Source organism: Nematocida ausubeli (genome assembly GCF_000738915.1).
Source record: "Nematocida ausubeli strain ERTm6 chromosome Unknown supercont2.3, whole genome shotgun sequence".
Classification (NCBI taxonomy): domain Eukaryota; kingdom Fungi; phylum Microsporidia; genus Nematocida; species Nematocida ausubeli.
In genome coordinates this window covers 61400-86805 of record NW_026515636.1, presented here as the reverse complement: position 1 = coordinate 86805, position 25406 = coordinate 61400, and the positions used below count along the sequence as shown (strand labels likewise).

Here is a 25406-nt window from a genome sequence, read left to right as displayed (position 1 = left end):
GCTAAGAACAAAAAAAGCTTGAATGTGGCGTAGCAGCGATTTGACCTATGCAAAGTGCGAACTAGTCATAGTATATCTGTTGTAAAAGGTTTATTCGCTAGCTTGAGTTTATTAAAATTGAAATATGTGTATGTCTTAACAAACATGTATTAAGTAGTAAGCTTTTATTATTATGTTAACAATATTTTTGGGACTGTTGCTTTTACTCTGAATTTGTCTTAACTCTTGTGTCTTTTGCAAAATCATATATGTATCTAGGCTTGGGACCTGATATTGAAGTAGGGAAGGTTTTTCCATTACCATCATTTTATTTCATCACCATCTACAGTAGCAAGCAGTTTCTGGCGAGCGATAATTTTATCTCAATAGAGCATTATACCATAGCTGACCTTGTCCTACAAGATAATGAATATTATATTTTAATTACTTAACTACTTCACTTATTAATCTAAACTCTGATATGAAATGCATAGCTAAAATTGGTTTTTTTCTGCTTTCTTTTAGAAAATCCTATATAATATACCTGGAAGTTCTGTTGAATATGGTTGGCTGTATCTTCCTCTATAACTTTCGGGTTATATTATCTCTTCACTCTTTGTATGTATTAATTTAAGTGCTTCTGCCAGTGCTTCTTTTTGATCTCTTTCCACAAGTATTTCTATTTCACCCTGGTTGAATGTAAACGGAACACGAACTTGTATCATTGCATCAGATGCTGCGAGAATAAATATTCCTTTCTTATATTCGCCCTGTATCTCTTCATCTGTTTTTTTTAAAATAATTAACAGAAGCCTTTCTGTACTTACTTCTACTATTTTATCTGCAGGAATTGCATGGTTCGGTATGCCTTCATATGTCACTCTCCATCTATTATTTTTAATATTCTCTTTGTCCTCTCTGCCAAAAACTGAAAACAGCCTGCACCCAGCAAAAACTACCCGCAGAGGCTGTGGTGCGCGCGTAAGCACCTGCACAGATGCTTCTGTCACACCATACACATTTTTAAAGAACTCAGTTTTTGCAATTAGCGCTAAGCTGTTTGCACCCCACTGGCTTTCTATCACACTTTTCCTCTCTGAATCCAGCCAGTAAAAGTACGATTCGTCAATATTTTTCTCTCCTCTAATCTGCCCTACTCTATTTTGTGTTTCTGCAGGCGCAGAAGACTCCTTTACTATAGAATTACTCGGCTTTGCTTTTTTCTGAAGCTTTGCAATGAAAAATCCTCCTGTGTTTTGGTCCATTGGAAGAATTCTTCTTGCATTTTGCACATCTTGTCTGTACTTGCACTTTGGTATGCGCTTTTCAAGCCCTGGATACTCTAAAGCAGCAAGAATTCTTTCTTCGCACAGCCCTTCCCGCATTTTGAGTCCACTTATGTCAAAGGGAACGATCTCCACATCTGGCCGCTCTTCTAAAACGCATAGAAGAACTACTTCGTTTTCCACAGGATTGAGTGAGCATGTTGAGTATACAAGAATGCCGCCATCTTCCAGCATATCAATACCTCGCTTTAAGATCTTTTTCTGCACTGTGTATAGCCCTATAAACTCGTTTACGCTCCACTTTTGGAAAATGTGTCTGTTTTTTCTAATTGTTCCGTCCCCTGAGCATGGAACATCGCAGAGAACCCTGTCTGGAGTGACTCCGCATCTTGGATATACCGAGGCATCGTTGCATGTTACTATAAGACCCGGGTGCATAAATCGCTTGGTTTGCTTGACCAGCTGCGCAACACGTCGCGAGTTTATATCGTTGCATATGAGAGTGCTGTTTTTTCCCAGCACCTCAAGTATCTGAGATGACTTGGATCCAGGAGATGCACACATGTCCAAGACAATTGAATCGGGCTTGACATCTAGCGCGGCTACTGGAATCATAGACACTGCCTCCTGTCTAGTGATAGAAGATGTCCCTGAGTGTGTTTTCAAAAACAGATGGGTTTTCTCTAGCTCTATCACGTCCAGTCCTTTTGCATTCTCCTTTATTCCTCTGTTAGAAAGATCCTTTCTTGCTAGACCTATTTCATATATTCTGTCCCCCCAAGATACTTTTTTAATAAGTTTATAGCTTTTAAGCTTCTCTTCAAGAACTTCTGCCCATGGCCCCGGCGTGACTCTAAATGTGCAAGGAAGTGGCTCTTTCAGACACTCTATTATATCCTTATATTCTGGAAATATCCTCTTATAGTAGCTCTCCATGCGTTCAATTCCTAGAACTTCTTTCTCAGACTTAGACAAGTTATTCGTTCTTAGCTCCATTTAAATTTTTATAAAGACGGTTGGCTTTTCTGCAAATTTCTAGAAGTGCACATATTCAATATCTGTTTTTTTAGATGGATTCGATTGCTATAAACTTAAAGAGCATATAGACGATAATTTATCTGCTTTATTATTCTTTAGGACACATCCAAGGTGCTAAAATATATTGGAGTGAATCCAGTATATATTCTGCCCTGCGCACACATATATTACTATACACACGGTAGGAAACTTGCATTTACTTTGTCTATGCTGGATATTCATCTATTTGGATTATACTTTGCAGTGTCTCTGCACGGCATAGAAAAGTAGAGTAAATATATTAATATTACTACCTATTTTGCAAGAAGCATTGCATGTTTGTAGCCAGCCAGGCCCATACTGGAATTCCACAGCATATCCAGATATACCTAGAATGAAATATAAGCTTATCGGATGGATTCTGGACTCTTTAGACAGTTTTGGGGTGTCTGTTTACATGTATTAGAGCTATAAAAGCTGGAATTTGATGCTAAGTTTAAGAAAATATGCCATGTCTTTCTAATAGTTTGGGATATTCAATGATATAACACTGTGAAGAAAGCATTGTTCTCTGAGAATATGGTCATGCCAAGGATAAGATATTTTGGAGCCTAAATATTTATTATCTTCTTCTAGTTATTTCTGAATACTACTTCTTTTATGAGTTTATCTTGGATTTTATGGCATTTTTGCTCTTTGTAGCATCCAGCACGCCATTTTCAATTGACTGGTTTATTTTTCCTATAATACTTTTGTGTTTATTACAGCGCGCAGCTCTCTTTTAATAGAATTTCCTAGTTACTCTAGCTGAACCACAGCATGCCTTGGGAATCTGCCCTAAACACTATTTGAAATATAGTATGCAGTTTATCTGATTCATTTTATTAACCACATAAATCCAAATGATCTTGAATCGCAGTATTTTTAATAATATGCACTCTAGCTTTTATAAGACTCTGTGTATTTGGATCCTATTAGAGCTTTTACAAGGTGCTCTTTCTATGAAATATCCTTTTTTTACACTTACTGATATATTTTGGTGGCTTGTCAAACAAAAGGTGTTCAATGCCAATGGCGTGCGGCTCTATTCTTCCATCCTGCACTTTTAATATTATGTTTTTTGCAACTGCCTTCTTCTGGCTTTTTATGAAGGATGTTTTAAATAGAATCTTGTCTTCCTGTATGTCCATTTCTATATCATCTAACTTCTCAAATTCTCCTTTAAACTCTAAAATAGAGGCTTTTTTAAGCTCATCACGCGCAACTATAAATTTCATTCTTATATTTAAATACTTTCTTTTGTACTTTTAAGCACTTAAATGTAAAGAAATTTAGAAAATTAAATGGATTGGCTAGATGATATGGATATTAATCTGTCCCTAAAAATAATAGCCGACTCTTCACCAGATGCTGCTATGGTGGGGTATCCTATTCCCCCACAAAGCAAAATAAGCACACTAATATATAGCAGCTTCTACTTTGAGTCGCTTCGGCTTCGCGGAATGGAATGCATTTCCAAATGGATAGAAGGGCTGGATCTCAGCAAAATTAACAGTATTATATTTCCTGTGTACAGTGAAAACCACTGGTCGCTGTGCTATATAGATGTTAAAAAAGAAACAGCCAAAGTTTTTGACTCACTCCGGCCATGCCATCTAGAAATATCGAGTGTTCTTCTATTGCACAGCCATGTAAAGAAGGTTTTATACAGCAGCAAGTGCACACAGCAGAAAAACGGCTCTGACTGTGGTAGATATGTACTGTATTATGCAAGGTGCCTAGTTGCCAATAAAAGAGACAGACTCAATAGAGAAGTGCCGCCGAAGTTCCTTTATAAGCTCCAGAAATGGATTAAAAAGAGACGTGAGGAATGCGCTGAAAAAGAAAGAAAGGAATTGAACAACATGTAAAACAGTACTATTTTCTCTATTTAAAGAATATGCAGACATTTTTTTAATGCTTACTAGTGTTTGGAGATGGGTTAGCAGACAGAATACTGCACAGGAGGATTTGAAAATGTTTTTTGAAGAGACAACAAATATGTGCTTTGACGAGTGTGTAAAAGCCTCCAAATATCAGTTTATGGGAAAACCGGCAGGTAGTCTATCGAAAAAAGAACAGGCATGTGTAAAAAGCTGCACACTTAAGAAAATAAAGCTATTTCTTGAGGTAGAGGATGCTATATTAAAGAAAGTTCACCCCATTAAATAAAGAAGAAGCATGGGCGTTTTAGTAAATAAAAATTCTTTAGTCAAGCTAAGCAAAAGCGCATATAGTAGTCTTGGCTGCTTAGTGCATTTATATAAGCTCTTTTCTCTTTTAGCCCGATGAGAGAGTATGTAAAATATGCAATTTAAAGAACTCAACCAATTCTGTAGGCGCTATAAACAACTGGCCATCTATAAAGTATATGCTGGATAGCCTAAAGAATATTGGAAATGTAGATACCGCCATTATTTATATTATAGCTTCTACATCATAGTAAGGACTTATTTATATATTATATATATGAGTCTACATAGAGTTTATACACGTGTACTCTCACCCTGTGCTGCGGATTTAAAAGAAAGAAGGCCCTTGCACTTAGTGCAGTCCCAATGTAACAAAAAATAATTGTGTGTGCTGCTATTTTTTTGAATCTTTGTGCAGTTTGTCTTCTTTCCTCTTGGACAAATGTGCTTGCAGAATGGACATTGTATATCAAAAGGCAAGCAGAATCTAACTCGGTTCATGCGAATAAAAATATATAGGCTAAAATTAATTTATTACCATCTATCGAAGAAGCTTATTTCCTCCCATGCCTGTTGCCATTGTACAACAGATATCATTAAGTTTAGAGCTTCCGCCAGAGAACCCATTCATGAATATACTTCCAACTTTAGTATAGCAGTCATTTCCCCAGCTAGAGCCGCCCATAGTAGAGCCCATTCCACCAAATTGCTTAGCATCTGGCATTCCAATAGAGTTACACACCAGCTGAACTCCGCTCATAGGAGGAGATGAGGGTTGAGAGCTCATTCCATTGAATCCAGAATCAAATCCTCCAATCATACCACCTTGTTGAGCCATCGGAGGCATACAAAGAGTAGACCCCATAGATCCCATAGAGCCCATGGATCCCATGGATGATCCACTTGATGACAGATGGCAGTTTAGGGAAATTCCAGTGTCTAATCCGCTACCCATAGATAAATCTGGAAGCATTGATCCGCCTGCAGGTGCACATGGATTCATAGAAGCCATTGGCATGCAGAGTGGTGAAAACATGGCATTAATTCCTGATATTATTAGAAGACTTAAGTAAATTTTTCTAGTTGAGCTCATTATACTTTTCCTTATGTCTTTAGCAATTTATATTTTGCTAATGCAACTTGGTTTTACTATGCAATGTTTTTTCTAGTCTATATTTACTAAAAAGACTTTTTAAGCACAGTATGCTAAACATTTTGTGAAAATTTGAATAAAACTATATAAGAAGAATAGTTCTTAAGCATCTGAAACTTTACATAATAAATGCATAGATAAATCAAATAGATACATCCTTTCTCTGTTGTTTTACATATGTATCAAAGATATGTTTGTTTGCCTAGTCTATCAAAGTCCTGGCAGTTTTTTCTTAGTTACTTTGCATTGTTCACTTTGCTAAGAAGCCGAATAGCATATACCTTTAAGAGTTATTGCATTTATAGTGAGAATATATGGGAAGGTAGTAAAATATAAACAATATGCAGAGAAATATATATTTATGTAGATGTAGCATAATCTAATCAACTGCATTAACCGAATATATACTGTATAACACAGTATAGCATCTGTGCTCTGCGCTATACCCTCTGTGTGTGAGGCACACAGCCAGGCTGCGCAATTCCTGCGCAATTTACCCTTACTCGGGCATATTGGGGGCCTAGCCCCCATAGACAGGTCTATATTCACTTTAGAGCGGGTCTTCTTGTATATTAAAAAGTATATGCGCGCTTTTAGGAATATTGGGGGGCATCTAGAATGGGCAAATTAAGGTCTATTTTCCAAAATATAAGTATAAATAGAGCATAAATCTGTAAAAATATTCCAAAGGAAACACAGGAATCACTTGCTAGTTCTCCTCTGTGTGCACTCGCGCACAGGCAGATACCTTAAGCTCATCGAGGTGCCTTTAACTTCATCGAGACAACTTAAGCTCTTCGGACAACTTAAATTCATCAAGGTAAGTTAAACTCATCACGGGCCGCACTGAAACCTGGGCCTAGCAAGAAGCACTTTAAACTCTTCGCATAGTATTCCTGGCACACGCATAAGCCCATCCTGCCTGCACAAAACAGATAAAACAACCCCGCAGACAGGCCCGAATATCCTAAGCTCCTATTAAACTCCTCTAAATGAACTGTCTCTACGCGTATATTAACAACACAAAAAACAATAAAGACACATGCATTTACTCCTTTTTTATTTTATTTCTGCGCACTGCTTTCTACTTCTGTCCTCTACCTGTATACTTTACTACTACAGAGAAGAGTGTGTGTTGTGATAATGCTACTGTGCTGCACCATGCATAAACAGTCCGGATAGCCTGCAGTGATTTATCATTGCACAAGCACTCATTTGCTGTGGCTGTAAGTTGACTGTGGAGCAAGAGCGTGCTGTTTATAGTGTGCTTACATGAATGTATTTACATGCTGCTATACGTGTACTCTTCCTTTGGTATAACCTATAGTATTGCTGCTGTGGCATTCTGGTTGTGTTCTCTATGTGCTGGGCATACATAGCCTGTTTTGTGTATTAAGCTCCTCTGTGTGGTGTCAGCGCTCGGCTGGGTCTTTGAATTGTGCAGTTTTTTTGATTTTCCTGTGCTTTCGTCTTTTTTTAGAGGAAATAAGCCTTCTATCTAATATTTACACACGAAATACAGAAGAGTTTATTTTTTACATATATATTTTTCTATGTGTATAGAGGGTAGTAAAATATTAGCAAAAACATTTTGCATACTAAAATACGCGCACCGCTACTATGCATGAAAACTAAGACACACAGAATATGATATAGACTGTATACTTAGTCTTTCTATATAGCACACAGCAAATCTTCTTTTCATAGAGATAAATTAGAATCATACAGATTTGTACTTTGTAGAGTTAAAGCATCTTGATGCTCAAAAATTACATATTTATGCCAATCCTAAGACAAATCACTATTTTGTCATTGCAGCTATAGAGACAGTTAAGAGCAAAAATGTTATATATCATATGTACGCAATGTCATTAATACATATAGAATATCATATATGCTGGCTTAGTCAAAGCCACTGGAATCAATTAGTAAATAGTAGTGACTAATAAAGCCTTCTAGGAAAACAAGACGTGCTTACATCTAATTTTAGGATAATCTCCAATTTAATAGACATGGAGTAATAGATAGTAGAAGCAAAAACACCAAAACTTAGATATATACAGACATAAAACTAAATCTTGTGTAGAAAAGCCAGTTTTTAGGATTATAGAGGCACTAACTTTATTAGCTACTTAAGAAGTATTTACTATATCTCCCTCACAAAAATATAGAAAAAATAAAACTTCTGAGATGTCTGCAGAAAAGGAAATATGGCCAAACACGTATTGAGGGCCTATAGAAGATATTTTGGCTTTATTCCTGCAATGTTTTGGATATTTATCGAATGGTTAGCTTTTTTATTTTCTGTGGGAGGCAGCTAAGCTTTTAAACTTTTTTATTTTTATAGCCCCAGAATGACTCAAAAGACTAAGAAGGTAGGAATTGTTGGAAAGTACGGTGTGAGATACGGAGTGTCTCTTCGTAAGAGAGTAAAGGTCTCTGAAATCACCCAGCACGCAAAATACACATGCGAGTTCTGCGGAAAAAAGAACGTTAAGAGAGAAGTAGTTGGTATATGGAAATGCAAGTCTTGCGATGTAGTAGTAGCAGGAGGCGCATACAATGTAGTTACTGTTCCTGGACAGTCCGCAAAGCAGCAAAACCAAAGATTAAAGGAGCTTATCCAGGATTAATTAAAGGCAAAAGACCCATTTCAATTTGCACTTCTTAATAAATTCAGTTTAAACTATAGATTTATTTATATCGTCTAATTTAATTGCTAAGCAGCACTATTTATATGGCTAAATATTCTGCGCTGTTTGCCTTGGTTATGTCAAGAATCTTATCAATAAGGTTGTTTGATATTTCTTGCGATATAGTAGAATCCCCCTTGTACGCAGGGTGTGCAGATACAAACCTTCGCATGTATGTAGCTACGCTTGTTTTTTTTCCTTGCACTCTGTCTTCAATAAACTGAAGGTATTGCGCAATAGAGCTGGTGATAGAAGGCGAATACTCATTAAGATACTTCTTTATTGCGCCAAGTATTCCGATGTATCCTTCTGTGCCCAGGAAGATCTCTTTTATAGTGCCTTTTTTAACCACAGGCATTCCGGTGGAGAATATGTTTTCTCTGTACCAGAATGTTTGGGTGGTTTCTGCATCTATGTAGTCTTGCAGGCATCTTAAAATCGATCCTGGCTGGTTGGCAGCCACAAAGTTTTCATCCACCTTGGAAATTGGAAGATAAAAGTTTGCATTCAGTGAAAGCATCATCCTTGAGAACAGAACAACCAGTACAGAGTAGGCTGCATTCTCAAAAGAAGTAGGCTGGATTTCCATAGGGCGGGTCTCTACCATCCAGCCGGTTTGACTATTGCTTGATAGCTTGGGAAGCTTCAGCCGCATGCTTCTCCAGTTGCTGCTCTGTATGTTTTCAAAGTCATCCATTTCTGTCGAGTCTTCATAGCAGAGAACAGGGTCTCTTATATAGAGAGACGCTATGTGTTTTGCCATCGCGCTATCCACTCCCTCCTGTAGAAGAGTCGCCAGAGCTGTTTTTTCCAGAGGAGGAGAGATGTCATTGTACACCTTCTCTAAGTCCTCAGGCATTTCTGCTGTGTATAGATCAATTGATGAGTATCTACTTTTTTTGATTTCTGTCTCTGAGTCTTGCCGGCAGTCAACAGATGCGCTTATGATATCCCACCTTGATGAGCTTTTAATAAGCTTTCCTGAAACAATAGAGGTGCCTGCGGTAAGAAAGAGGAGCAATGGGCATATCGCACCGATGTTATCATACAGCCTTCTTGCCTCCTCAAGCGATTCACTTTGCATGGTAATTTGCAAGCATCCGCATCCCATGCCCTGGCCCATACTATCAATTACAACTGAATCGGCGGGATCACTGCTTCTAGTGTCTTGTGCTGCATGATTAGCAGTGCTTTCAATGCACGCCAAGGGAAACTCTTTGTATATAGGGGATCTTTTCCTTTTTATAATGTTGCGACTAAATCCAAAGAATCGCTTATGTTGAGTTATCGCAAAGTCTGGATAATGCTCACTGCGTGTTATGTCAAAGGATGGGGTGGTTGCCTTATTTAGCGTCTGCTCAAGCAATGTGCCTTCAATGTTGCTCTCTATAGGAGAAGATGTTTCGCATATAGGCTGCATATTCTTGAATGCATCCTTCCATTTAGAAATCCATGCGTGCTCATTCATTCCTCCTGTTCCAAAGGCCAGAGGTGTTCCAAGCAGAGGGAAGCATGGAAGAAATAAAATTGACGCATCTTTTCCAAATTTGCTTTGAAGCGTTTGCAGAATGGTGAGCCTTCGACCTTCTATGGTCTGCTCAAGTGTTGCAAGCTCTTTAAAGTTTGGAGCATAGGGCAACTCAGGTGTGCTTTCTAGCATGTATCCTGCATACTCAGGATGAAGTATGGTATTTGTGCATGTGCTGCTATCTAAAAGGTGTTCTGAACCTAGCAGAAGAATCCAGTTCCCATTTACCTTGACTATAAGGTGCTGCTCTAGCTCTTCACCCCAAAGAAACTCTTTTGCCTTGGGAGCAACTTGTTTTTTGTATACTTGAATAAAATGACTTATTCCATTTCTTTTTATTTCTGATGAATGTGCAGATGTTTCTTCCCATGTTAGAATTTTGCTCTCCTTCAGTAACCCCATATAAACTTGAAAAAACTTTTTAATATTTATATATTTGAATACGAATCTGTTTACATACATATCATGTATATTGTGTATGTAACTATGCACTGACAAAACATTTTAGAGTTTTTTGCAATTCTTATCATCTAGGAATAAAAATAGTAAAGTAAAAATTTTAGCAGATTCTGGCTATATAGAGAAGTGGGTCGAGTGTAACATCCTTAATACATAGCAGTTAGTATTCTTAAGGTTACAGTGTCTTTAATATAAAGTCATTTTAGAAGAACCTTAATTGCAGGCGTGTATCAAGAAAGAGGCAAAACAAATAAAGCATTTCTATGATATTAAAGAGGAGTCTTTTTGATCTTTATGGTTTTTGCCTGTTCTGCACATAATGCACTAAAATTTTACATAAAGAGCGAATCTATTGCATATATTTAGCGTATTGTTGTAGTAAGAGAGGCATAGTATACCTTTTTCAAGTATTTAACACATAGGATTGAGCATGCTGTACACAAATACTTGGCATTTAATAAAGCATTAGTCAAGTTGTTTACACAAAGGTATGTATTTTATTTTTATATTTTAAACACATTTCTGTGGAATTTACGTATATACATTTTTTACTGTAGACATGTAATGTGAAGTATATTATTTTTGCACTTCTAAAAAAGAGTAGTTTGAATAAAAGGTATATAATAGAGAAATACAGTGTAGTTATTGGTTTATTTGTTATCACTTGCGGATGGTCTGCAGGAGCTCATCCTTGCTCCATTTATCCACCGTATACATTCTAGACTTTATAAGCAGCAGCCAGCGAAGGAATTCATCTGGATTGGAGGTTTTATAGGAGAGCTTGCTGTTATATACATCTTGTACAAAAAACTCAAAGGTTTTTATCTTCTCTTTAATAAACATGCCTATGTTTATGTTCTTTAAGATCAGCTCTGCAGGAGAACCATTTGTAATGTTGACTATATCTATCTCTTTGTGTAGATAGATGTGCTTTGAGGGCTTTTGCATGCATCTTAGGAATGTCTTGTTGCTCTTTGCTATAATAAACAGCTTGGCAAGAGTTATGTCCACGCTGACAACAGTCTCAGTCCCCTTCTTTTTATCTGCTATCCGAGTTTCGAGGATTGTTCCATCAAGCTTGAGTTCAGACTTATACTTTTTCTTGTCCATCAAAACATCTATTGTGCCCACTACAGTTGCATACTTAAAGTCATCCGGCGATTTGACATCTTCCACATTAAGAGTGTATTTTGGAATAGAGTTATCTGGGACAAAGGGAGTCGCTGTTCCATTTGGGCTAATCGTGACAATTTCTTCCTCATTACGAACAGAAATAGTCTCCTCCATCTCCTCTGTGGTAATCCCATTGCGGATAGTTTCTGTTATTTTGAGCCTTCTTTCCTCTATCTTTCTTCTAAGTTTCTGCAAATTGGTCCTGTAAAGGTCTATGGCACTTCCCTCCATGTGCTCTTTCTCTGTGTTTCTATACAGACAGAGAAGTGTCTGCGAGTCTGTGCTTTCGTTTCTAAATCTGTTCTTCATAGCATTGTATCGAACCACGCCTGAGTCTTCCAATATGCTATTTATAATATCCAAATTCTTTTTGCATTCTTGCATTAAGGGGGTATCTATCCTCCAGCTATATAGCCTATCATTGGAGGCAAGCTTCAAAGTTTTTTATTGGCTAGTCTTCCATCTGCAATTGTATAGGCTACTCAGAAAAGAAAGCACGCTTGAAAGCCAATCACTAGAAACTTTACTTCCGCAATAAGCCAGCGCTAGAATGCAAAAACTAGCAGGCAGGCATACCCTCTATACTTTTATCTTAATGAAAGTTTGCCTTTTAGTTTATAGCAGAATTTATGGCTTGCAGGGAAAGTAATGCAGACAGATATTTTCTGAGTATTAAATAGGTTTGGCTGAAACACCACATAGCATACGATGAGAAGCTAAGCACCGGTTACAGTCAATTACATGTATTATTTTGATTAGGCTGCTCTTTGTGCATAGGAAATATTTTACTATTTCAGTAGAGACTGCATTACCAAATATGCATGCTTTAGCTTCATGTATTCTTGCATTGCTTCCTGATTAATTGACGGAGAGCTATTAAACCAGCTGTTTATGTTCTCTTCTATTTGCTGTATTTCGGGATTTGCCAAATGCATGTGTTCTTTCCACTTAAGAACTATTCTGAGATCATTCTTGTAGATAAGATACGAGATAATCTCTTGCATTTCTTTCGGAAGTGGTTCAGCGGAAAGGGATTCAATAATGGTATATGACATTTCAACCTTGAGAAGCGTGTCATCTTCGCAAAGCGGGAAGATTGAGCTGTCAAACTGGAGAGTGTACAAAAAGTATGTTATCTTTAGATAAAAAATTCCTATTTGAAGGCTGCAGTTTTTGTCTATTTGCATCTCATACCAGTTGTTAATCCGCTTAAACATACAAGCAAGCAAGTCTCTTCTCATTCCAGGCGTTTGCAGTTTCTTTACCTCATCGGAGATCCATGAATAGTCGGTTTCTTCCTTTTGGGCACCTTTTTTTTGCAGCGCCTGATCAAGTATTTGTTTAACTGCGCACTTGGCTCGCCGAGGCACTGACGTGTGTATGTCCTGTTTTTTTCCCATAAAATTTAAAAGTTTCAAGTGAAGGCACTTTAGTATGAAAAATATTCTAGACAGTGGAAATGGAAAGAAGTGCCCGCCAAAGAGATATTTTCCAATACACCAAGAGGCCTGCCAGCCAGATGCTATGTACTGCACTGGGAAGGGGAGGTAAAAAGTGGCTGTGCGTATGCATATGCTCAGCGTCAATGGTTATATCCATAAAGAAATAGACATTTATTAATTAATGGCCTTCAAAGTAGCTTCGAATAATATCTTCAGCTTTGCTTGCGATAGAGTAGTTAGTTGCTGCCTGCAGCTCTTCAATGTACTCCAGCAAATCGCAGCTTTCAATCTGGGCTGCAATTATATTATCGCCACCCACAGACTCGCACTCAGCCCAGCTTAGAAGACTTTTAACCGCGTCAAGAATAACTGAAACTAGCTTAGTGTCATTCATGACACTGGGAAGGAACTTTGAGAATGCAATAATTGCGCCTGCTTCACCTATTTCCTTTGAGTGATCAGTTCCTTCGCCAACCTGAATTGTTGCATTGCAGATCGCCCAGCATGCCTCAGTTCGAACGAGATTGTCAGCGGTCTTCATTGCGTTGACCAGCACCTCCAAAAATCCGTGCTTTATCACTTCATCCACCTGCTCAGGAGTTCCTGCAGTTATGTTGGAGATAAGCCAGCAGATCTCCTTCTTCACTCTAGCAGCCTTTCTATTCTCAAAGGGGAGTGCGAAAAGCCCTTTTAGGGTGCTTAGGATGCCCAGCCCAAGCACATAGTCTGTCTGCTCATCTTCGTACGTTGCTATATTTCCTAGTATACGGATGATGGGAGAAAGCGTCTGCTCTTTCATATGCAGCTGCATGGTATCCCCCTGAATGGCGGCCGTGTAGTATGCGGACAAGCGAGCTGCACAGTCCGCCACAATACCAGTGGAGATCACCATATCTGCGTGGTTTTTTCCAGCATCGCACATATAGCTTAGTGCCCAGTATGCATCGACCATGATATCAGTATCATCTATACCAACCAGCTTAATTATGGCAGGAAGGCACTTCTCTGTGTGGGATATGTACGGAGGGGGGTTTCGCCCTCTATTCATATTGCTGAGTGCCCAGGCGAGGTTTCGCAGAAGAGGAATGTTGAGCTCTTCTTTCTCCATCTCCTTGTTTATTATGTATACCATAGGATCAGCCGCATTTGCAGAAATGGCAAAGTCTCTTGCTACCTCGCAGTCCCCTGCAATATTGCTAATACCCCATATTGCCTGATCCTGGAGCATGAGATTGTCAATGTACATCATCTTAACCAGATTAGGAAGTGCTCCGGCTTTGACTGCTGCCATGGTTTGGGTTGTGTTTCCAGATGCAATGTTTGTGATCACCCACGCAGACTCGTGCATAATTCGCACAGCGAGATCTTCAGGCATTGTTGTGTATATTGGGTTGTCTGGGTTTATTAGCTTTGAAAAAATAGGCGTAAGGCCATTCATTACTACAGTGTCAATTGGAGGGCATTTGGCTGCGCTTAGAAGCCGTCTAAATTCGGTTACACCCTTAATAATGTCATTTGGGTCCTTCGAGTTTACCTGCTCCACAAGTATGTTAATCTTGCTAGTGCTTTCCTCCCCTGCAGATATCAGCGATCGCTTTTTCTGCAGCATGCCATCCCTTTTCTGGGTCCTTAGTTCTATGGCGTTGCTAGTTCGGGTTTCCCTTTCTGATCTAGCCCCGCGCCCACTATTCTTGTATCCATGGTCCATGAGTGGATAAAACTAAAAGAAAAATATTTAAATAGAATCTGGTAAATTGATGATTAACTGCTAAAAACAGACAGCAGGAAACAAATGGCTAGTGCATAGGGCACACATAGGCATATCTAATAACTATATTTCTGTGTCAGCACATAAGCCAGCATCTCTGCACTTGCTTGAGCCATGAAAATAAATAGTTTAAAATCCAATATTCTATAGTATTATATTCAAAGAAAGGAAGTTGCAGTTTGATTCGGGTTATATCTGCAGTGCCGAACCCGAATTTCTAGACAGAATGCAGCCGCCTATTAAATACACATCATATATAGTATTGAAGAGTGCAGAGAGAGTGGTTGCTGCGTATGTATTTGCATTTTTCTTTTAGGCTCTAACCCACTAAATATAGCTAGAAGTTAAAGGCAGAAAGGCAAGCACAAAAATGCAGGATTTTCATAGTATGTGTGCAAAGCAATACGTATTTATAGAAGCAAAGAAGTATTTCACAAAATATGTCTGCATAGAAGATACCTAGCGGGCTTTGTACATTACACTCCTAAAAGTTTGTGTACTATCTATGTCCATTCTTGTAAATTCTGTCTTTATAATCTATAAACAATTATAAGGTGAAATTCGTGTTGTATTTACATTTGGCAAATCTTTAATAATTAATTTAATATTTACACACATATTATTTAAATGAAGGCCGATGCGACGGATTACTATTTAAAAAAAACAATCTCAAACAAGCTTATTACCATAATATTGATAATAGCAACTGTTATTGTGCTGCATATTGCGTTTAATTGTATTATTTTTTTCATTGATTTTGATGATAATATTAGCCTTATATATCTTGAAATAGGCTCAGAGATTATTTCGCATCAAAACATAACCATACTATACTCTCTTATCATCATACAGGGGCTTCTTAAAAGAGATATATTTGAGATATTTTTTGCAACTCTTGTGCTAACTATAACAAGTCTTATTTACATATCTGGAATGTTCACCCTGACATTTGAAGCTGTTACTGTACTCTATGTGATAAACAGCGTATCCATAGTTTTGGGAGGGATAGTTCTTATTTTCATACTGTGCTTTACATATGAGCTGCGGTCAGACATTGAGTGGTTTTACTACAAGTCGTTTGGGCCTGGGTACAACGCAAGAATAGCAATTGAGAGAACAACAGACACCTTCTTCAAGCTAACAATTCAAGTATTCCTATCCATGATAGTCCAGAATTACTACTTCTCAGACAATAGAATCTTCATTATATTCGAAATGTTTATGTATGCGATTTTGCTTTTTTCAAATGCCCTTGAACACTCTGTCAAGAAATTCAATATATACCTCCGATCATTGACCTTAATATCAGCACTTGTGCTTTGTATATTTCACATCATGCAGTTTGTTGACATAGACGTATCTGAGGATGGGTTTTCAAGTATAATTAAACACAGCACACGGACACTTGCAGTGCACCAGATTTTAAAACTGTGCCTTCAAATGGCGCTGTTAGGAATATATGCGATTCTTTTGATTGTACACACTCTGTGTCAGGTAAATGGGTGGGGGCTTCGGGTTGATGTGGATTCGAAGGAAAGAAAGCGATTTTTTATTTAGCATTCAAAGTATTGCATTTGGTACTTCTGTAATTCCTCATGTGTAGTGGGCATGGCCTGGATCAGTGTTCATAGAAAAAGAGATAATTTTACTGAATTTCTGCATGAAAGAGTTTATCAGACTGACATAAATGCTAAAGAGACTGCACATACATGATAAAAAAGCAATTATTAGTAGAAATATTTTGGAATCTTCCTTAAGATTCTATATAGTTAGGAAATGGCCAGTTCCTGATTCATTAGATCCAGTTAAAAATCTGTCTATCTTCAAAAAGCATATAAGATATATACGTGTTTGTGCAGCAGTCTAGAGAGGCGGAAAATGTTTAAACGCAGGGCATGCCAAATCGACAGAAAATACCTGTCTGCATTTACTTTGAGGATGTATTCTAGATGTATCCAAAGCCACTAGATTACATAATGTAAAACACACAAAGAGCAGAGCCAGAAATATATAAATAAAAGAGGCCTTATAGAAATTAGACATTAGAATTCACCATAGAAAAGCCACTTAAAAGCCATTTTCGTAGAGTCTTCTTACAGACATCTAGATTAGCAAACGCAAGCACGCAATAAATGTGCAGGCCTATATTTAAAATTCGAAAAATCTTTAATAATTAATTGACTATTTACATATATTTTTTGGATGTATGATAATGCGACAGATTACTATTTGAAAAAAACAGTCTCAAATAAGCTAATTGCAACCGTTTTCTATGTAGCAGCATGCACCCTCGTATATATAGTTGTAAGTTCAATCATTTTTTTTCATGATCTTGATAAAACCATTGATCTTTTGGGTGATTATGTAGGAATTGACATCATCTCGCAGCTGAATCTTTCCATGTTGTATACTCTTATAATCATGCAGGGTTTGCTAGAGAGAGACATTTTCCAAATATCTATAGCCACCATTATAGTGTGCATCACAAATGTTTTCAATCTGATTGGATCGCTTTGGCTAAGATTTGAAGTCTTCACCATACTCTACATGGCAAACAACATATATATCATAACAAGCGGAATTCTTCTTATTTATATAGTCTGCTTTACATCTGTGCTGCGGGCTGACCTTGGGTGGTTTTACTACAAGTCGTTTGGGCCTGGATACAACATGAGAAATGCCATTGAGAGAACAACGTACACCTTCTTTAAGCTGAACATCCAGCTGTTCATATCGGTCTTGGTTCGAAAGTACTATCTGGAGAAAAGTGTTTATTTTCTGCTGGGTGAGATTGCTTTGTACATGCTCGTTATTTTTATAATCGTTATAGAGGTTGGAACAAAAAAATTTAACATATGGCTTAGATTGCTTCTTATAATTATACTACTTGTCATAACCACCTATTATATTACAGAAATAACAAATTACAAAATATTTCTAAATAGCCCAGAATATCCGAATCTAGTTAATAATGTGTCTTTTGTGACCTTCCAGTTGATTAGGCTTGGGATACAGATTGCGCTGATGGGCATATACATATTCTTTTTATTTATTTACACAATATACCAGATAAATGGATGGGGAAAGAATGCTGCCATAGATATAAAAAAGAGGCGAACAATACGCTAGTGCACAAACACTGTGCAGTTGCGCCCATCCATATGGCTGGAATAAGTGCAGCATAGAGCTTCAGATGTTCTGGAAAATCACAGGCATGAAAATGGATGCACGTTTGCATGCAGGGCCATGCTATAATATAGAGTATATCCAGGCCATTCGTTCACACTTTTGTTTGGTGTATAGTAGCACACTGGGTATAGAGTAAATAAAAAGGGCCTAAATGTCATAGCGCTGTTTTTTTAGAGGGCGTATGTAGCATGTAGGGGGCAGAAATGTGGAAACCTCCGATTGCTTGCACTTCGGGGCTGTGTAGTCAAGTATCAGCTCGCGCACAGCATATCCTATCCAGAGCGTGATGAAAAACCCAAATGTGTGGATAAGGCATTCAATTAGAAACTTTACTATGTCTCTATTCAAATACATAAAAAGAAAAGACTAAAAATAATCCATTGCATATAAGCATTCCAAATACACAGAAGTATATTCTAAAAGAGAAGAATCCATAAATAGAAGATATTAAAATTTATTTATGCAAAAACCAGACAGCTTCCATCCTTCTTCTACAGGAAAAGGAAGAAAGTCTATGCCAATTCTTCGGGACATTCTTTACTGCACAGCGCTAGCAGGAAAGGCGCTGATACAGGACGAGTTCTCTTCTTGTTTTCAGCAGAAGGAGACAAAAACAGAATTCACATTTGCATACGGATGGAGCATGTTTTGCCGGTACAGCCTGATTCTTCCAATTCGGCTGCCTCTCACGCTGGCCATACTTTTGTTCTATTCAGCTGCCATCATAGTATCGCGTGTGGTGCTTCGGGGGATGGGAAGTGATTTTCTTCTTACGCATGCATGCAAAAGCCTGCTCTGGGCAATGGGCGTGCGGATAAAGCACTATGGAACAAAAAAAAGGCCGCACTTGCCGCACATATACGTAGCAAACCACACCACATATATGGACTATCTAATTTTGAGCAGCCATAAGTTTGCGCACTCTGTTATTGCCCAGAGGCAGGGAGGGTTTATGTCAATGCTTTTAAAATTAGTGAGTGGCTCTGTGCAGTTTGAAAGAAAGATAAAAGCAAACAGGCACGAGGTAAAGGAGGAGATACGAAAGCTAACCCAGAAGGCATCTATTATTGTGTTCCCTGAAGGAACCTGTGTCAACAATGAGTACACAGTTATGTTCCAAAAGGGGGCATTTGAGCTAGGGGTGCCTGTATATCCTGCTGCAATAAAGTATAACAAAAGCCTTGGAGACCCATACTGGAACACAAGAAAGCAGTCATTCACAAAGCACTTCATATACATTATAACAAGATGGCACACAGAAGTGTCTGTCTGGTGGCAAGACGCCGTGGAGCTGCAAGAAAACGAGAATGCGTCTGAGTTTGCGACTCGAGTCAAAAAAATCATATCGGAAAAAGCAGGGCTGAAGAATCTTGTGTGGAATGGATATCTAAAACACTGCAAAAGTCCAGAAGAAATGAAGGAAATAAAACAGTGGGGCGACCAGCTGACCCCTACGCTTTTGCCTGCCTCAGATAGAGAATAGAATGAATGTTTGCATCTCTTCAGTGCACTGCTAGTTAGAGTATTTGGCAGTATAGAGTAGAGCCCATATAGAGAAATGCAGCACAAGTTATATAGATGCGCTAGAAACCTATCTAATCATTAGTGGGAGTATCTTTCTGTAATAGAAAATAAATCAAGTGTTTTATTATACTGTGTCTGGCATGTGCTCTTTACTTTCAAATAAAACACATTTAGCATAGCATATAAATGCGAAAAGAGATGTAACTTTATTTACTCAGCTGCAAAGAACAGAGAGGCAGGAAAAGTTGCAATGCAGCTTAAGTCTTTGTTAATTTTACTGCACGTGTATAATAATAGTAGGGCTTGCTGTGCATCCGAGTCCCATATAGCACTTTTCATACAGTACTCACAATATGAACAATACAGCCTGAATTCATCTGCCTCTCACTTTGCAGATTGTTGCGGATTTATTGCAGCTGCTGTTTAGTCGTTGTAAAAATAGAATGCAACTCTGCAAGATGTGAATTGTTAAGAAACTATTCCCTGCGTATTCACTGCCTTTTTCTTTGGCAGCTATTGAGCATTTTTATTAATTAAGCACTGCTGATGGGTTTAAAAAAGAATTTGCTTTTTAGGAAAAGGATATGCATGCCAGGCTAATGAGCAAAAACTTAAACAGCCTTCATATTTTTGCAACAGTTACAGTGTATTATGTTTAGACTAGGCCTCATTTAGATAGCCCTTTCTGCCCGAAACATTTCTCTCTGAAACACAAACTGCACCAATGCGCTGCTATCAGCAATAAAGGCAGAGCTGCCACCAATAAAACTGCGTTAGAAGATATATATAGGCAGGCTCGGTTTTTTGCATGAAATGGTCAAGCTTTTTAAGGTTTCTAGGAATATCCTCAGGAGTTGGAGAGACGTATCCAGATGCAAACTATGTTGGAACTCTTGACAAGAAAGAAGTAACTATCTACAACACATCGCAGCCAACGTATAGGCTAGTGTACGACCACCATGTGCAGGGAATTCGCTTCTTGAATCTGCAGGCAATAAAAAAGAACAAAAAACACATAAATGCAATCATGGTGCTATCCAAGACAAGCGGAACCGATAGATACAAGATTCTTATTAAGCCAGGAGACAGGCGTGCATCCCTCAGCGACAAAACCCAGAAGCTTTTGTGTGTGGTAAAGAGCGACTATAAGGTTACCGCCTGCAAGGCCGACAGCAGTTCAAGCTCATACACAATGGAGTGGAAAATAACCCCGTTTGTGAATGGATACAAAATTCAGGACGTTGATACGGAGTCATGTCTTGTGAGAGAAACAGACAATGGGATTCTTAGCATTGTGTCATGCAGCAAGTCCACACCAGAGCACCGGTTTGACATGCTGGAGGTTGCTGACGACCCGTACAAGCATTTATATCTAAGCGGCAGCCAGCTGCTTGCGTATGAAATGCAGGGCAGCGGAGGAGCAGGCGGATCTCTACCAGACTGGATGATGAACGGTCTAGCAGGAGGGGGGACTCACGAGTCGCCGAATAACGATGGAAGCGGAGGTGGAAATGGTGGGTGGAATTCTCCATACCACCATGACGGATACGGCCAGAATGGAAACCCGAATGATCCAAGCAGCATGCAGCCGTACTACGGATACAACAGACATCCATGGAATGGGCCATTTGGTCCGCCTCATGGTCTATCTGGCCCAAACAACCAGTATTGGCCATCAAACAATGGATGTGCTCCCGGAGGAAACAATGGAGGATACAACCCAAACGGTAATGGCGGATATGGCCCAGGCAGTAACGGAGGATATAGACCAGGTGGACATAATGGCGGTTATAATCCAAACGGACATAATGGCGGGTATGGACCAGGCGGTAATGGAGGATATAACCCAAATGGTAATGGTGGATATGGACCAGGCGGTAGTGGAGGATATAATCCAAATGGCAATGGCGGGTATGGACCAGGTGGAAACAATGGCGGCTACAACCCAAACGGTAATGGTGGATATGGACCAGGCGGTAGTGGAGGATATAACCCAAATGGTAATGGTGGATATGGCGGCTACAATCCAAATGGTAACGGAGGATATGGCCCTGGCGGACATAATGGTGGATATGGTCCTGGCGGCAATGGAGGACATAATAATGGCTATGGCAATGGAAATAACAATGGTTATGGCCCTGGCAATGGCGGTGGTTATGGCCCTGGCGGGCATAATGGCGGATATAATCCGAATGGTAACGGTATGGCCGGCATGTTTAATAGAAGAAGTGCAGTAATAGATCTGCACGATCTGGGAAATAATATTGGAATGCTGAAAAACATAGTAAAAACACTCAAAACATTTTGCAATGAATCTTTTAGCGATCTTGGCGTCTGTTCTCCATCTAACAACATCTCAAACATGGACCCTGAGCAGCTACGGAATCTTATAAAGCAGCACATGCCGCAAACAAACAGCATAGATTATCCCCATTCAGACAGAAATCATTCACGCATGCAAGACAGGGACAGTGCACACCATTATAAAGATATCCAGTATCGGGATGGCCAACCAGACTATCACAGACCGCATGAAAGGCTTCCCAGAGGTGCACATCATGCAGGACATCCCATCTATCCTGCAGATGAAAGGGACCCACCGCACTATAGACACACACACCACACCTCTCCAAGGCCCAGAGGACCCTATATGTCTGGCCACTACCAAGACGACGACTACGAAGAAAATATAATTCGAGAAAAAAGAAGTGCAGACGGAAGAAGAAGGCCTAGTTTAAAGCGTGATCGAAATGGGAAAACCCTAGAGTGCTATCCCCTGGATGACTTAGATGGCAGGCCTGCAAGTGCTCATAGACATATATCAGACAACTCTGAAGGCAGAAAGCACTATAGAGATGATGACTTTGAGGACATGTATGATGAAAGACACCATACGAGAAGAGCCCATGCAGTGCCTACCTACAAACACCACAGACCCCAGTACTACTAATCTAGAATATGACCACAAACACATTCCATAGCATAGTATATCTTCCTTTACAAACCAAATTTACTCCAAATTGAACTCCATAATACTGAATTACAGTTCTTCAATAAATGTATTGTCTATTATAAATGTATTTGCGTTTTTGCATTCTTTAGTGCGATTTTCCTTTGGCATAGCAGTTTATGCCGGATTTCCATGAAGTACTTCATTTTGTAAAAACTCTTTTTGCATATGATTTATTGCAGTTGTTTTGTCTTTCGCCATAGGTAGTGCTGCCAAAAAGATAATTAAAGAAAAGCAGAAAAGAAAACTTGTTTATTTCAGCACGCACACTTCAGGTTATTTGTAAACGGAAGAACTAAAGTGAACGACAAAAGATGCGCATGCACAGCACTCCAAGGAAGCATTTGCATTTAAGGAGATAGATTCACATACTTGAATCTTGCAGTAATAATATGGCAAAGACTCTAAATTTGCAACTAAAATTCCTTTAGAAGGAAAATTATGTGAAGTAATAGTGCGCATTGAATTTTAAATAATATTTATTTTCATTGGAAGGCACTAATTTGCTTACTCTGTTATATGCATGGATTGTCAATGCATACTGCATAGCTAAGATATTTTAGTTATATTTATGCAAAACCACAGAATATGATGTAGCTCTGTGCCTATGCACCTGCTATTTTAAATCAGTTTTGATAGTGGTGACAGTACACTTCTTCTGCTAGATTGTTGAGTTTTCTGTTTAACAGGCCAGAGTGTGGGTGTTTGAAGATACCTACCATAATTGGATAGAAATCTGAAACAAATGTTTGCAAATCCATACACAAATATTGAAGAAAGCGCATTCAGAACATGAAGTATAGAAGACACGCGAGCAGAGCTCTTTTTGTTGCGCTGCTAATGGTTGCTAAGTCGCTTGCAGTGCTGGAGAACGTTATGATCGAGCCTGCAATGTACCAGAGAGATAGGTACATATCAGCAGACGAGTTCAAGCTAGTGAAATATCAAAAAGACAGTGAGCACAGAGAGTCATATGGAAATAACCCGAATGAGATAAATAACCCAATTGACGTTGAGACCATGGTCTTTACAATGGAGGACATGTCCAAACTATATGATAAAAGTGGAAGTGATGGAAAGCAAGCGCAGATATTTACATTCCAGAACAATGAGCAAGAGTACATGACCGGCATAAAAGGCCAGTATGTATCAATGGGGGCAAAGCTTCCAAATAACTCAAATGCACAGCTGTGGCACTTGATTTTTATAAGAAAAGACAACCAGTATATGTTTATGTCAATGGCAGGCACAAATATGTGTTTAACAATAGTCCCTATGCAGGCAACAACCAACCCACACCAGCCATCAGAAACATACATTGGGCTAAACCTAAAGCTAACCAAATGTGATCTCTTAAAGCCAGAGCAGAGATATGTAATAAAGAAAATTCACCCCATAAAAGATGACACTCCTGAAATTGACGGAGCGTCTGGAATGGAGGGTCTTGACACCATAAACAAGCAGAACATCGCCATGAATGACCAAATGTCCCGAAATATGGTAACAATTACTGAAATGCTTCGTGCCATGAGCCAGTCCTTAATACACATACAGGAAAAGCTATTTGGCCACCCAACCACGCAATTTCCTCCTGTGTTATTAGATACTGCAGGCAATCCTGTGGCTCATAATGGAGTTTATGTGAGTTATCCAAATACTCTAGAAGCACCTGCAAATCATATGTATGGTAAACAGCCACCTCTGTACGACCCAGCTGCAGGACAGCTTTCTCCCTGGAAAGCTCCAAATAGCTACCCAGGCCAGCAGCCACCTCCATACTCTGCACACCCTTCCCAGACAAACCCACTAGGTGATGTGTCTACCTATCCAAGCCAGCAGCCACCATCATATAACAACAGTCTAGCAAGTCCTTTGAATAGACCAGTAGGAGAAGTCCCTCCATACTCATCTCTTCCATCGCAGAATTCTTCATTCGGAGGAGCACCTGCCTATCCAGGAACGCAGCCACCGCCGTATTCTGCGCTGCCATCATATAACAGTGTGCCAGAGAACACTTTAAATAGGCCATTGGGAGAACAGCCTCCATACTCTGGAGGCCCAGGATATGCACCAGCTAAGGGCATGTATGTTCCTTCTCCTACCCAGTCATACATTCCGCCTCCTAACTGGAATTCAGCTGCGCCGTCTTTTCCACCTGCCAATAACTCAGTTGATATGTACCCAAGAAACCCGAAACCAGGCAATCCGACAGTGCATTCCCTGATTAAATAGTGATGCATAATATAAAAGCACCCAAAATGCAAGCTAGCTATACTCTACTGCAAAGAAACTGCGCAGCCTAAATAGAAATATAGCCGACAGGTTGCACCGCTAATAAATCCTATTACATTCTATATATAAACCTTGCAAAAAGACCCATTTCTGTACTTAGAATATCTGGGATCTGGCCTACCTGTGTAATACACTAGTAATTGCACTGGATGTGATTATTCTTAGTATAATGGCTTTTTAGGCGCCCATACACATCTTATACAAAAGTCTTTATCTAAAAGATCCAAACTATTTCTCTATCTCATATTTACTTGAGTGCATGCACATGCAGAATAAATAAAACAAGTATATCCTAAAAAGCTGCAATTATTAAGCTTTAAGTGCACGGAAAGCACTCGTATATGTATCTATACTAAAGGCTATAGTATGCAACATCCTATTTTCTTGTTTATTATTTTCCCTGATATTTAGCTGCATTTATTTCTTACATAATAAAGCAGGCACATATCTGCGCTCAATCATAATTATAGCTAATTTTTATGCAAAAATATTCTAGAAATTAAAGTATAGGAGAGAAGGCAGCTGTACACTTAGAAAATTTTAAAATATTTGCGCGCACTTATACGCTCTCTGTATATTGACTAGCTGATTTTGGGGAACAGATTCTCTACTAGCACCTGCTTTTCTGGGCACAGCCAATAGATTAGAGGGCAGGGCTGCGC

General features: G+C 38.9%; 16 protein-coding genes across 16 annotated transcripts; 8 read left to right on the top strand and 8 right to left on the bottom strand.

The window, feature by feature from the left end:
* Positions 1-575: 575 nt before the first annotated feature.
* On the bottom strand, positions 576-2261 carry NESG_01139 (uncharacterized protein; the record flags this gene model as incomplete). The annotated part of the gene is made up of 1 exon (XM_053048777.1): positions 576-2261. One exon carries the CDS (start codon positions 2259-2261, stop codon positions 576-578), a length of 1686 nt encoding a protein of 561 aa, XP_052904582.1.
* Positions 2262-3265: 1004 nt separating this feature from the next.
* On the bottom strand, positions 3266-3559 carry NESG_01138 (uncharacterized protein; the record flags this gene model as incomplete). Its single annotated transcript, XM_053048776.1, has 1 exon — positions 3266-3559. The coding sequence occupies one exon, from the start codon at positions 3557-3559 to the stop codon at positions 3266-3268; it is 294 nt and encodes a 97-aa protein (XP_052904581.1).
* A 66-nt stretch (positions 3560-3625) lies between these two features.
* NESG_01137 (uncharacterized protein) lies at positions 3626-4192 on the top strand (the record flags this gene model as incomplete). Its single annotated transcript, XM_053048775.1, has 1 exon — positions 3626-4192. The coding sequence occupies one exon, from the start codon at positions 3626-3628 to the stop codon at positions 4190-4192; it is 567 nt and encodes a 188-aa protein (XP_052904580.1).
* A 46-nt stretch (positions 4193-4238) lies between these two features.
* NESG_01136 (uncharacterized protein) lies at positions 4239-4493 on the top strand (the record flags this gene model as incomplete). The annotated part of the gene is made up of 1 exon (XM_053048774.1): positions 4239-4493. The coding sequence occupies one exon, from the start codon at positions 4239-4241 to the stop codon at positions 4491-4493; it is 255 nt and encodes an 84-aa protein (XP_052904579.1).
* A 561-nt stretch (positions 4494-5054) lies between these two features.
* NESG_01135 (uncharacterized protein) lies at positions 5055-5606 on the bottom strand (the record flags this gene model as incomplete). The annotated part of the gene is made up of 1 exon (XM_053048773.1): positions 5055-5606. One exon carries the CDS (start codon positions 5604-5606, stop codon positions 5055-5057), a length of 552 nt encoding a protein of 183 aa, XP_052904578.1.
* Positions 5607-8020: 2414 nt separating this feature from the next.
* Positions 8021-8299, top strand: NESG_01134 (ribosomal protein L37ae; the record flags this gene model as incomplete). Its single annotated transcript, XM_053048772.1, has 1 exon — positions 8021-8299. The coding sequence occupies one exon, from the start codon at positions 8021-8023 to the stop codon at positions 8297-8299; it is 279 nt and encodes a 92-aa protein (XP_052904577.1).
* A 100-nt stretch (positions 8300-8399) lies between these two features.
* Positions 8400-10289, bottom strand: NESG_01133 (uncharacterized protein; the record flags this gene model as incomplete). The annotated part of the gene is made up of 1 exon (XM_053048771.1): positions 8400-10289. One exon carries the CDS (start codon positions 10287-10289, stop codon positions 8400-8402), a length of 1890 nt encoding a protein of 629 aa, XP_052904576.1.
* Positions 10290-11006: 717 nt separating this feature from the next.
* NESG_01132 (uncharacterized protein) lies at positions 11007-11903 on the bottom strand (the record flags this gene model as incomplete). The annotated part of the gene is made up of 1 exon (XM_053048770.1): positions 11007-11903. One exon carries the CDS (start codon positions 11901-11903, stop codon positions 11007-11009), a length of 897 nt encoding a protein of 298 aa, XP_052904575.1.
* Positions 11904-12307: 404 nt separating this feature from the next.
* NESG_01131 (uncharacterized protein) lies at positions 12308-12919 on the bottom strand (the record flags this gene model as incomplete). The annotated part of the gene is made up of 1 exon (XM_053048769.1): positions 12308-12919. One exon carries the CDS (start codon positions 12917-12919, stop codon positions 12308-12310), a length of 612 nt encoding a protein of 203 aa, XP_052904574.1.
* Positions 12920-13139: 220 nt separating this feature from the next.
* Positions 13140-14669, bottom strand: NESG_01130 (uncharacterized protein; the record flags this gene model as incomplete). The annotated part of the gene is made up of 1 exon (XM_053048768.1): positions 13140-14669. One exon carries the CDS (start codon positions 14667-14669, stop codon positions 13140-13142), a length of 1530 nt encoding a protein of 509 aa, XP_052904573.1.
* A 687-nt stretch (positions 14670-15356) lies between these two features.
* On the top strand, positions 15357-16286 carry NESG_01129 (uncharacterized protein; the record flags this gene model as incomplete). The annotated part of the gene is made up of 1 exon (XM_053048767.1): positions 15357-16286. The coding sequence occupies one exon, from the start codon at positions 15357-15359 to the stop codon at positions 16284-16286; it is 930 nt and encodes a 309-aa protein (XP_052904572.1).
* A 645-nt stretch (positions 16287-16931) lies between these two features.
* Positions 16932-17858, top strand: NESG_01128 (uncharacterized protein; the record flags this gene model as incomplete). Its single annotated transcript, XM_053048766.1, has 1 exon — positions 16932-17858. The coding sequence occupies one exon, from the start codon at positions 16932-16934 to the stop codon at positions 17856-17858; it is 927 nt and encodes a 308-aa protein (XP_052904571.1).
* A 207-nt stretch (positions 17859-18065) lies between these two features.
* Positions 18066-18272, bottom strand: NESG_01127 (uncharacterized protein; the record flags this gene model as incomplete). The annotated part of the gene is made up of 1 exon (XM_053048765.1): positions 18066-18272. One exon carries the CDS (start codon positions 18270-18272, stop codon positions 18066-18068), a length of 207 nt encoding a protein of 68 aa, XP_052904570.1.
* A 106-nt stretch (positions 18273-18378) lies between these two features.
* On the top strand, positions 18379-19401 carry NESG_01126 (uncharacterized protein; the record flags this gene model as incomplete). Its single annotated transcript, XM_053048764.1, has 1 exon — positions 18379-19401. One exon carries the CDS (start codon positions 18379-18381, stop codon positions 19399-19401), a length of 1023 nt encoding a protein of 340 aa, XP_052904569.1.
* Positions 19402-20250: 849 nt separating this feature from the next.
* Positions 20251-22392, top strand: NESG_01125 (uncharacterized protein; the record flags this gene model as incomplete). Its single annotated transcript, XM_053048763.1, has 1 exon — positions 20251-22392. One exon carries the CDS (start codon positions 20251-20253, stop codon positions 22390-22392), a length of 2142 nt encoding a protein of 713 aa, XP_052904568.1.
* Positions 22393-23244: 852 nt separating this feature from the next.
* On the top strand, positions 23245-24684 carry NESG_01124 (uncharacterized protein; the record flags this gene model as incomplete). The annotated part of the gene is made up of 1 exon (XM_053048762.1): positions 23245-24684. The coding sequence occupies one exon, from the start codon at positions 23245-23247 to the stop codon at positions 24682-24684; it is 1440 nt and encodes a 479-aa protein (XP_052904567.1).
* Positions 24685-25406: the final 722 nt, after the last annotated feature.